Genomic DNA, 12,898 nt, shown 5'->3' with positions numbered 1-12,898 from the left:
GGCAAAATGCTAAATTTCACAGCAAATGCTTGTCGAACAAATTTGCTCAGCACTAACCCCTTATAATAGGTAAAGACCAAAGAGGGTGAGCCATGTGCTCCCTCCCCTTCCTAAGCAGTAAAGAAAATTAACCTTGTGTGTCCCCTGCACAGCATTAGACATACACTGCCTTACTTTCTTCAGAGGGCCAAAACTACAAACATGTTCTTACATTGAGTGAGAAATTTGTAAGAAAAAAAAAGTCTGAGGATTCAGGTCTCTTCAAACTCAGGCAAATATACATTCATTTGGAGATTTTACCAAACCAAAGATTATACCAAAGTGGATATTTCTATGTATGGGCAGATTTAGTCTATTATCTATAAGTAGAGTGCAATCTACTGTTTAAATAAGTATCAATTCTAAAGTTCCTATTTACTCATTGTAAAAAGTAAGTACATTTGGTTAACAAAGTTTTCTCTGAAAATCATGTTGACTGATTTATTCTGTAAAATTATCCTAAATGCATATGATATAACACCTTTAAAGATTTCAACACTGTAAATATTTATGGGATAGGAATAAATATGGAAACTTGGTACATTACTATTACAATCAAATATCATAATCAGAATTGTGATCTTGATTTCTACCATTCCACAGCTTACTAACACCTGCAGTCCATTCTCTGGGGCATGATACCAAAAGTAAAATTTCTAAATTTGAAGAATTTGATCAGAAATGGAATGACTGATGTAATTATTGCTTTTTATGTATGTCAGGTCTAAGATAGTGTAACATTTATTGTATAACACAGTATTTAATAACCCTTTAAAGAGTTAAGAACATATTAATCATAGTTGGTGCTTTGTTGTGTTCTAATTGTACTGTACAACATGTTTTCTATGGTAACACCCTGTGTATTCTTGTGTCCAGTGTTACAATCATTTTATCACAATTAACTTACAAAGGTCATGTGGTTCCCAAAGTGGAAGTTCCTAATCTCAATAATATATTGCAGTTAAAAAAAATATTTCCCAGAGGAGTAATAACTGTTACATCCCATGTGCTCCTTTAGTTGGAGACAGTATGTCTGGCTTTATGCTAGAAGTTTTGAGGTTGTAACAAAGGAAGTCATCACATTCAGTTTGGTCCACAAGCTATCAGATTGCACTGAAAAATTCTTTGGCTCTCAAGTGTTGCAAACGGTTGGTATGATTAAAACCATGTTATATGGAAAAAAACAAGATGAAAAAAATGTATAAGCATATAGGTAAGTGTAGGACTGGTCAGAGGGGATGACTTTGATGTAGTTGGCCAGCTTGACGTTTATTGCAATATAGAGACAACCAATACCTCTTCTTTTTAAACGTGAGACCATTGCTTGGTAGCTTAATGCACAGAATGTGATGTCCTATATATACACAGTATTGATTATGGATGAGTGCAGAGGATCTCTTGTTGTTGTCTATATGAATTTTGAGGTCCCAGCCTCATTGCACCCTCGCTTAATGGTTTAAAATTTAGTGGTGTGCACAACTTTTTCCTTTTTTGTTCAGGTGTAATAGAGGTTGGTTGTATGACACAGAGATTTCTGTTTGAGAGGTTGGTTTTGATACTTCCTTGAAGAGTCTAAAATATTGTTTGAGACATCCTACCTTAAACCATTTAACTATCATACATTGAACAAATTGCAGCATCTAAAAAGGTCTTTAAGTTCCAGTGCATACTTATTTTATATTTTGACTCCTATTTGAGGCTTATTGGCTGTGTCTGACTACAAGAATGCTTCAGGATTTCTGCTTCTGTGACCTAGATAGTCTACACCCAAATCTGCACCCCACTAGTGATGTAGCGAACATCGCCGAAAATGTTCGCGAACCCGTTCGCGGACTTTCGCCAAAACTCGCTAATATTCGCGAACTTTGCGAACCCCATAGACTTCAATGGGAAGGTGAACTTTAAAACCTAGAAAAGCCATTTCTGGCCAGAAAACTGATTTTAAAGTTGTTTAAAGGGTGCCACGACCTGGACAGTGGCATGCAGGAGGGGGATCAAGGGCAAAAACTTCTCTGAAAAATACTTTGTAAAAAAAACGCCAAAAAAACGCCAAAAAATAACGCCAAAAAAACCCGCAAGCTATTCCTATGTATATGCATAGGCGGTAAAAAGAAGCGAAAAAACGCAGCGGAAAAACCAAGGTGAAAAAACGCGGCGCCAAAAAAAAACGCGGCGAACCCAAAGTGGCGAACATCGGCAAAAGTCAGCGAATTTGCGCGAACGCGAACACCCGATGTTCGCGCGAATTAGTTCGCCGGCGAACAGTTCGCTACATCTCTACACCCCACAACTACTTCTCCTTCCCCAATTCACCATCATAGGGCCCTCCTGTACTTGATGGTTGTCCTTAAGCTGATGGAACTGCTGCCATTACATATTGTAATGTAGATAGGAGGGCTCAGTTGCGCTTGCAAACAAATTCTGACACCTAATGGTATCACCAGATAAAGGATTATAACTAAAAACCTCATTCTATCTCTTATACAATGCATGCAGAGATAGTTGTATACACATACACATTTCTAAGATTCATTTGGGGATTCTGCACTTTTTGCAGGATTTAGCCAAATCGTTAGGGTTTGGATTTCGTTAGGTTGAACCCCTGACCCTAGGTCATGTGACTTAAACACTATGGACAGCTGAATGTGACAAGTCTGTGTGCACAGCTGATTCAATTTCTTATGTTAAATTGGAATATGCAATGTAGGGTTTGGTTCATCGTTTAGCCAAATCTTTTGCTGAGGACTCAATATTCAGCTCCAGTTATGAATTTAGTGCATCCCTTGTAGCTGTATATTTGTATGTGCAATAATAATTACTATCCAAGTCCCTTTTTTATTAAATCAAGTTTTTCATTTCAGCTTTACTTGCAATTTTACATTTTGGTGTAATATTGCTTATAATAATCTTTACTACAACTGAAAATGACAGATATTTCAAAATTTTTGACATATTTGACCATGTTTTCTAATGTTTTCTAATCAAATCTACACTTACCAATACCATAGAGATATGCACTTCTCTGAAACCTTTGATTGAATGTCCTTTGCCCCTTTCTGGAATTCTTGTCCATTTGATAGCATTGTTGCTTTGCATCTATGATAAGAACAAAAATGAAAATTATAATTTAGAGCAATGTGCTCAATGTTATGTTAATATAATTACATATATTTTGTTTAATTGACATATAATTAGTGATGAGCGAATCTGTTCCATTACACTTCGCCGAAAAATTTGCGAATCTTTCAAAAGATCCGCAAAACGGCAAAAAATTAGCGAAACGGCGAAAATGTCAAAAAAATTGTCGCCCGCGGCTATTATTTTGTTGCGCGGGTATTGTTTCGTCGCCCGCGGCTATTATTTTGTTGCGCGGCTATTATTTCGTCGTCCGTGGCTATTATTTTGTCGCGCGGCTATTGTTTCGTCGCCCGTGGCTTTTATTTTGTCGCGCGGCTATTATTTTGTCGCACGGCTATTATTTCGTCGCACGGCTATTATTTCGTCGCTCGTGGCTATTATTTCGTCGCGAGGCTATTCTTTTGACGCCTGCGACTATTCTTTTTTGATGCCGGCGACAATTTTTGGACGTGCAGCTAATTTTTCCGCAGCGAATCCATGCCTGCCGAAACATTTGGCCCATCACTACATATAATTATTTGCCACCCAATATTTTTGTTAACTGTACCAGTATTAAAAGTAAGTATATCCTTATACACTACATGGATAACTAATATTTTTTTTCAACAGTTCTTTAATTTGAAATTGTTTTCAGCCTTATATCAAACCGTCTTTGTTTTAATCTTTGTTTTAAATCTTTGCTAAGTATCAAAATGTTGTAAAAAGGTTAAAGCTATTTTCAATGGTGCCAGCATCTAATCATCCACATTTGCAATCTTGGCTACCTAATTCACCAATTCTTGCATTGGGCACCCCAAAGACGTTACCCAAGGCAAAATTCTGTGCCTCAACTGTTGTCTTGCACAGATATCAATTGATAGAGTGGTAGCTCTGATGCTGTCCACATCCTCTAGTGAGTTAATTTGTTTTGTGGGGCTGATGAAACAGATTGGGAGATACAAGGCCTGCAGATTTCTGAATCTCGATGCCAATTTAGTATTTTCTACCTGGCCCAGCCTTCAGCACCACAGCCAGAACTGCCACTTACCTCTTGATTACAACTACAGTGATACAATTAACCTCTCCAACGTTATTATGAGAATGAGTTAATGAAAAAAACTGAGACTTTTGCGTTCAAAGATGGAAAAGGCTATTAATTCTGTTTCCACTACTTTATCATCTGAAATCAAGGATCTAACTTGCCAAACAGGTTCATATGAATCCCAGATGGAAGATGCTACTGCTGTCTAGGAAACCCAAGAATCCAACTTAGCTCAACTCCATCAGCAAGTCCTGGATTTACAATTAAATGTGGAAGAACTTGAAAACTGATCCCATAGGGATAACATAAGAATTTGCAAGAAAGCTTTCTACTTAATTCTATTAAATTGTTTACAGATTTGTCACCTATAAAATCTATTACAGATGGATATTCCCAACTTTTTAATGGGAATAATTCCTCCACTCCAAACCAGAAGACACCATGGAAATTGCAATTTAATTGGGACTAACTGCTTCCTCCTTATCAGGAACCAATCTTGCTCAACAGTCTTCTGTCTCTGCAAGTTCTCTATAGTCAGATAGAGCTTTGGCTTCAAAATCCCCTTTGCCCCAATGTAATGCAACAAGATATCAACATCATTCAATTTAGCTCTAGAAATTCCTCTGTTGTGAATCCCACATCACCATATATTTGGTTGTAAGTCTTTTCAGAGTTCCTGGAATGACCCATGATTTCCTCCACAATGAAAATGGCACTGGGATCCTCTGGGTGAGCCAATTTCTTTGACTAAATATTTTTGTTTTACTACATTTTGTTGTTACCTATTTTTTGTTTGTATACCCTTTGTGGCTCAGCTACACTATTGGGAATGATACATCTGATCCATGGTTCCCACACCTTCAGTTGGTGGGCTTGTAATCATATTATACTAGTGAAATGTTCTTACTGTACTGTTTCTACAAGGTTTAGATTTTTAATTTTTGATGTTTTCTCCACTTAAATATTCTTGCACAACACCCAGGGTTTAATTTCACCACATAAGAGAGCACTCACTTTTAATAATTTATCACAAACTTCATTATTACTTTTTTTGTCTTTTTCCAAGCACACAGAGGGCTTTCTTAGCATTCCCTTTCCTAAATTATATTTAGCTTCCACTTCTTCCAAAAGTAAAGGTGTGGCTATCTTTTGCAAAGGCCTCCACTTTCATCCCATCAAGCAAATCGCTAAAGCAGAGATTATATTTCTAATTTCAATAGGGGAATTGTAAAACACCCTAATTACTTTAGTAGGTTACTATGCCCCTAATCAACAAGAACAGGTCCAATGCTACCAAGATTAAACTTTTCTATATCAACAAGGCAAACTGATAACAGCAAGAGACACAAACATATATCTAACTCCCACTCTGGACCATACTAAATGGTCCCCACTCAATGGAACTTAGATCAATACTCAGTAAAAAGCAGATCAAGGTGTCAGGTAAAGTAATTTAAAATTAGTAGAAATTAGGCAGGAACAACATCCAGATATTCTGGATTACACATTTTACTTACATCCTTATTCTGTCTATACCAGAATAGATGACATAGTTTTATCTTCTGTCCTAACCCTAAATACCCACAATACATCATTTTCCATGGCTTGGTCTGACCACTTTCAAGTTACCCTCACTTTGACTTGTCTGATTGTTAAGCCAGACAAACTTTAACACACCCAGTTCTATTGTTTGGGGCAAACAGGTGCTACAGAATTATTTTTAAAATAAGGTAAGCTCTTTTTCCTTCCCAACTTCCCTTTGGGAGGCACACATGTCTTTTTTCACACATGTGAAAAAAAATCAGAAACCCCAAAAATAACCCCATTCCTGCTACATGCCAACAAATTGACAGTTTAACCACCAAAAAAAAAATCTTTGTGAGGCTATTAGATAGTCCAATAAAAAGTTATACATCAAATATAATAAAGCAAAAACACAGCTAGTGAAAAAGTTAGAAGACCTTAATGTCATCCATAACTTTCCAAATACGATCAAAACAATCTCAGGAATTTTAACAGCTCATCCTCACACAAAACTTATAGAATTCCATAACTATTAGATAGTCAGACCTCTACTAAACAACTACCCCCTTCTCTTGCCAAATTGCAGTTAACTCAACCAATCAAATCTTGCTTTCACATATATTACACATATATTGACTGAACATCAAGACCTAATGACCAGACCTAATGACCTAATGTTTAATATAGTACAAAAAAACATTAAATCTATTAAATGTTTTGTAATAATTGATTTTCAAGCCTATATTACAAAATATTTGAGTCTATATTTAACTACTACTTTTAACCATATCCTAGAAGGGAACTTGGGGGCTTTGTAATCTCTTGTAGCCCAAATTGCTGCTAATGAAGGCTAGAACAATATGAACTGTGATAATTATTATCCCAAATAAGTTCTGAATATTAATTCTTTTATCTTCCCTTATCCAATTAGATTAGACATGCTGTGTCCCCAGACGCCATACAGCTGATAATATTAGAAGAGTTATTTGTTTGATACACATAATAAATGCTATTAAAAAATTATGGGACTATGTACTTTCTAATCTGGGATTTTGTCCAGCCATCCTACATATGACCATGATACATGCACATTGACTTGTATTGTATGTAGTTTGTGTAGGGAAAAAAATGCAGCAATAAAAGTCCATTGACTTTATTATTTATTATTAACATTTATTTATAAAGCGCCAACATATTCCGCAGCGCGACTTCATTGCATTCCCCCCCCTCCAAAAAAAAAAACCAAAAACAGGAAAAATGCCTGTCTGTAATAATAAAACAGTACCTTGTACTTGATCCCAACTAAGATATAATTACCCCTTATTGGGGGCAGAACAGCCCTATTGGGTTTATTTAATGGTTAAATGATTCCCTTTTCTCTGTAATAATAAAACAGTACCTTGTACTTGATCCCAACTAAGATATAATTACCCCTTATTGGGGGCAGAACAGCCCTATTGGGTTTATTTAATGGTTAAATGATTCCCTTTTCTCTGTAATAATAAAACAGTACCTGTACTTGATCCCAACTAAGATATAATTACCCCTTATTGGGGGCAGAACAGTCCTATTGGGTTTATTTAATGGTTAAATGATTCCCTTTTCTCTGTAATAATAAAACAGTACCTGTACTTGATCCCAACTAAGATATAATTAATCCTTATTGGAGGCAAAACAAGCCTATTGGTTTATTCAATATTTAAATGATTTGTAGCAGACTTAAGTATTGGAGATCCAAATTACAGAAAGGCCCCTTATCCAGAAAACCCTGTGTCCCAAGCATTCTGGATAACAGGTCCCACACCTGTAATAAAAACACTAACAATTTTTGACATTTAAAGAATTTTTTTTCATTCCATTTACATTTTTTTCAATCAACGTATGAATTTTCTGTTTACAAAGTAGTGAGTTTTTGAAATTGCACTGAATATGGCAGTGAACATGGAAAATGTTACTGAAGTCCTTTATCTTCTTGCATTTTATGTACAATAGTAGATGCAAGTAGGATAAAGCTGATGATTTTGACAGAAATAAAAAAAAACACATTAGATTCCCACAAGAAATAACACATTTCCACCACCACTTCATAAGAAAAAAATCACAGAAATTTTTACTTTTTCAGTTTTTGAAAAAATGGAGGAAATTAGAAAAAAGTCAAATAAGCTGTAAGTATGTTGGAAATTAAACTATTTTAATATATAATAAGAGAAGATGGAAAAATTACAAAAATATAATTTTGACAGATTTAAAACAAAAAATATGTATATAGAAGCCCCTGAGATTCATCTCAACACAATGAATTAGAGCATTAAAGGTAACCAGAGAAAGGGAGGAAGTAATCAACCCCACAATAGGAATGCCACCTAAGTGCCCCCTAGTTGTCTATTAATTCTACCTATGGGAAACATCAATTACCCCTAATATGTCCTCTGGATCTGCATTGTTACATAATTGCTGCAAAATCGTAAACCTTCACTTAAAACAGATTTAATACTTTCTGATGGAATAGTGAGATGAACTGAGGATTTCTGATTTTTTTAGTAGAAGGTGTGGAGATCCAAATTACAGAAAGACCCCTTAATTTGGATCTCCACACCTTAAGACTAAAAAATCATTTAAACATTAATTAAACCCAATCGGATTATTTTGCTTCCAATAAGTATAGTAATATTAATTTCAAAAAGGAGAATTATTTACTTATAATGGAGTCTAAGGAGATGGCCTTTCCATCATTTGGAACTGTCTGTATCATGGGCTTCCAGGTAAAGGAAGCTTTGTTTAGATGTGTAAGAATTTATCAGAATGCAACTGGGTAGATGATGGATTACTGGTTTTGGATCTCCGCACCGTTTTTGTCAAGAACTTTGATGCACTCCTTCTGTAAATACACATTTTACCTGGACAAATTTAAGTTGCCACTTGGCGGTGATACATTCAAATCTGTTTTCTATGACAAAGGCACAGTATGAGAATTAACTGTTACATCAAAGGTAAGGAGATAAGGTCATTTATCAGCCAGCAAGATTTATGTTTGCACTGTATAGTAAAAAAAGTATTGCTTACACCCATATGTATTGAAGTATAACCCATTATTGTTAATGATACTAATAATATTATTCAATATTTAAAAACAAAAATTGTTGCACGCCTTTTCAAGTAACCCTAGAATACATGCATTTTTTATGTACCAAGGACATACATATATTAAACAGAGCAATGCTGAGTATTAACTAAGACTATTATATTCCTCAAAATAAAATTAGTTTATAAATAAGTGTGATCATCTAAACTGATAACAAATATACATAGTACTGCACAATTGTATGATCTGCACAGATCTATAAGATATTGGTCAAAGTACAGGTACGGGACCTATTATCCAGAATGCTCGGGACCTGGGATAAGATAAGGAGTCTTTCCGTAATTCGGATCTCCTATCTTAAATCTACTGAAAAGATTAATAATTAAACAGTTATTAAACAGTAATTAAACCCAATAGGAGTGTTTTGGCTCCAATAAGGATTAATTATATCTTAGTTGGGATCAAGTACAGGTACTGTTTTATTATTACAGAGAAAAGGGAACCATTTAACCATTAAATAAACCCAATAGGGCTGTTCTGCCCCCAATAAGGGGTAATTATATCTTAGTTGGGATCAAGTACAGGTATTGTTTTATTATTACAGAGAAAAGGGAATCATTTAACCATTAAATAAACCCAATAGGGCTGTTCTGCCCCCAATAAGGGGTAATTATATCTTAGTTGGGATCAAGTACAGGTACTGTTTTATTATTACAGAGAAAAAGGGAATCATTTAACCATTAAATAAACCCAATAGGGCTGTTCTGCCCCCAATAAGGGGTAATTATATCTTAGTTGGGATCAAGTACAAGGTTCTGTTTTATTATTACAGAGAAATGGGAATCATTTTAAAAATGTGAATTATTTGGTTAAAATGGAGTCTATGGGAGATGGCCTTTCCGTAATTTGGAACTTTCTGGATAATTGGTTTCCGGATAAGGGGTCCAATGACTGAAAACATTATTTCCTAAGAAAATCTGCCAATGCAAAGAGAATTATATGAAAACAAATGTTCTTATCTCGTCTGCTAAATCAATTCCTGCTATAATAGAATTATTTAAATAATGTTGCCTGAAATATCACAGAGTACCAGTCTGACAGTTTTTTTCAAAGCCAAAACACATAGAAATGTAAATGGCTGTGGCCGTATCAAATCAAACATAATATTTTTTTTTATAGTTTTAGGATTGGCTGAGATTTAACATGAGCTCAATGTGCTGAACATACGTTTTGCCTGTTATTGTCTATGATTTTTTTTTTTTTGTTATGTCTTGAGCTAAATAGGGCAAACAGGGAAACTGAAGCTACTTCATGTTTGATCCTTGTGAGGTAGATTATTAGATTCCCAGTATGTAACCCCCTCCCTTTACCCTTTGCTGTGACTGTTTTGTTAGCATAAATTCATTTTGCAGGAGGATTATCTGTGCATAAAAAAAGTATGGTAAATACAAGCACTACTTATTGAATTCATGTTAAACAGTGGCATACTGCCCCTTTAAAGACCTCGGAGTAAGAACATACAGTATATTATTTTAATGACTCGGTTTGCTCTCATACAACAGCTCTTTATTATTTTTTTCCATTTGTTAAATAGGCATTAACCATCCTGCAGGATTTAATATTGTTATCCTTTACAGAACAACAATATTACACAGTTTATCTGAATGTTTTTTAAATTTGGAAATTCACAAAGACACAAGGGTTATATTCAGACTTGCAGACACTGCTCTGAACTAAATGCTACACGGCTGCTGTGTTAAGTACCATCCTCCATTAGATAGTAGTGTGTGTCAAATATTACAGATTCCCATGGTCATAAAATAAAGTTGGGATTTACTAAACAAGTTAATATATCTTGACGTATCCATAAAATGATGGAATATATTAACCCAGATGCTTATACTCTACAACCCAGGCTTTCATATGCATACAAAATAGGTAACAAAACATTCATCCTTAAGATACTAGAGTGAGACATTACATGGAATAAAAAGGAATTAAACAGCTATATTCTAAGAATTTTATCTTACCTCTTACTAATGAAAAAGTCACTCCGAATAGCAAAATCCATATAACAAGTGTTAACTGCATTGTTTACCAAGACTGTGTGGCCTTAAACACAGCAGGGATTTCCAGAGAGGAAAATCCCTCAAAGTGTGCTCAAGTCAATGCTTTTATTTAACAAAAGACTGGCTTGAATCCAGGAAGAACATCGTATAAAGGTGGAGTTTTTATAAAAGGTATAACAACAAAAGACATAATATATTTAAATACCAAATAAACACTACTCTGATGCATCTGTATCACATACCATATAAGACAATATACAGAATAAGAAGAAGAACAGGACTCTAGTACACGTATGGAACCTGCTATCCAGAATACTCGGGACCTGGGGTTTTCCGGAGAAGGGATCTTTCCGCGATTTTTATCTCTATAATTTAAGTCTGCTAAAAATCATTTAAATATTAAATAAACCCAATAGGATTGTTTTGCCTCCAATAAGGATTAATTATCTTAGGTGGGATCAAGTACAGGTACTGTTTTATTATTACAGAGAAAAGGGAAATCATTTAACCATTAAATAAACCCAATAGGGCTGTTCTGCCCCCAATAAGGGGTAATTATATCTTAGTTGGGGTTAAGTACAGGTACTGTTTTATTATTACAGAGAAAAGGGAATCATTTAACCATTAAATAAACCCAATAGGACTGTTCTGCCCCCAATAAGGGGTAATTATATCTTAGTTGGGATCAAGTACAGGTACTGTTTTATTATTACTGAGAAAAATTAAATCATTATTAAAAATTAGAATTATTTGCACCCATGTACAGATTTGGTATGCGCGCCCCTCACTGAAGCAATTTTGGGCCAAGGTTATTTTAGACATATCCAATATCACCCAGATTACAATCAAAGAAACAGATGTCCCAATGATCCTTCTGAATATTATCCCTGAATAGAATACTGTTCTCTCTGACCCACTTACTTTACATTTACTCCACGCAGTGAAAACATTGGTTCCCCGCAACTGGAAGTCAACCCCCCACCCATCCTACAATGAAAGGATCCACCTAGTAGAAGATACGAGAAAAATGGAAGAAATCACACATTTCTTACATAACACTAGTGGGCTATATTGAAAAATCTGGGACCCTTGACCCCCAGAGATGAATAAGTGAGGCACCAAATTTGGCAGAGAGAGTGGGAAAATAGAGAACCTAAGATAAGATCATTATTTGTACCAGGTCCACACTTGTTCTCAGGACTTGACATAATTGTAAATGCTTACTGTAAATGTCGATTTACTGACTCCCCTCCCCCTTCTTGCCTTCTGTATCCCTCATTTTAAGTGTTTGAAAATAAAGAATATTGCTTATAATGGAGTCTATGGGAGATGGCCTTTCTGTAATTCGGAACTTGGGATAATGGGTTTCCGGATAAGGGATCCCATACCTGTACTGCCACATGTCACTGATGATTTCTGTGGTTATAGAGGATCACTATTGTATCCTGCAAATCTTTCTGGAAACCCTTGTACTTGATGGTAACTAACCTGCATAAATCCATGTTGGCGGCCAAATAATCTTATTGTATTTATTTAATGTTGAAATATTTTTGCTACTGGAAACCCCAGGTCCCCAAACATTCTAAATAATATCTGTATTTTAATAAACTGCAAAGAATTTGGCCTCAGCATGTGTCATTTTGTAAATGACCTTGAATGCTTTGAACTGATAAACACCAATTTGTTCTATGGGGTGTTAGAGAATGGGGTCAGTGCCAAAACCACTCTAAATAATTGATAGGAAATTCATTAATTAATAGGAATAATTCATGATTCCCATGTCGAAACAGGCTATTCTACAACAACTCTGGCTCACCTATAAAGGAAACAGACCCTGCGGTCGTGGGGGGCTCAGGGGACAGAGGGACCTAGACTGCAGGGTCTACTTCCTTTATAGTTGGGTGAATAGTGGGTGAGCTGGGGGCTGGGTAGGAGTTGCCATGTGCTGGGCCCCTCCAAAGATTTTTTTTTGTGGGCGGGACATAACTCTTATTAGTTACGCCACTGACATAAAAGGTATTTTTA

The 12,898-nt window shown here is 35.5% G+C and overlaps 1 protein-coding gene across 1 annotated transcript in view; it reads right to left on the bottom strand.

Moving 5' to 3' along the window:
- The window catches only part of LOC116410492 (mucin-5B-like), a 50,771-nt gene extending 38,396 nt beyond the window's left edge, over window positions 1-12,375 (bottom strand). The window contains exons 1-2 of the mRNA XM_031901313.1: window positions 12,362-12,375; window positions 3,037-3,135 (exon numbers count right to left, since the gene is read on the bottom strand). Coding sequence (XP_031757173.1) covers window positions 3,037-3,135; window positions 12,362-12,375 — 113 coding nt within the window. The remainder of the gene's footprint in view (window positions 1-3,036; window positions 3,136-12,361) is intronic.
- Window positions 12,376-12,898: the final 523 nt, after the last annotated feature.

The sequence above is a fragment of the Xenopus tropicalis genome, chromosome 4 (genome assembly GCF_000004195.4).
Source record: "Xenopus tropicalis strain Nigerian chromosome 4, UCB_Xtro_10.0, whole genome shotgun sequence".
Lineage (NCBI taxonomy): Eukaryota > Metazoa > Chordata > Amphibia > Anura > Pipidae > Xenopus > Xenopus tropicalis.
Note: the sequence above shows the minus strand (reverse complement) of the source record. Positions and strands in the feature narration are given on the sequence as shown.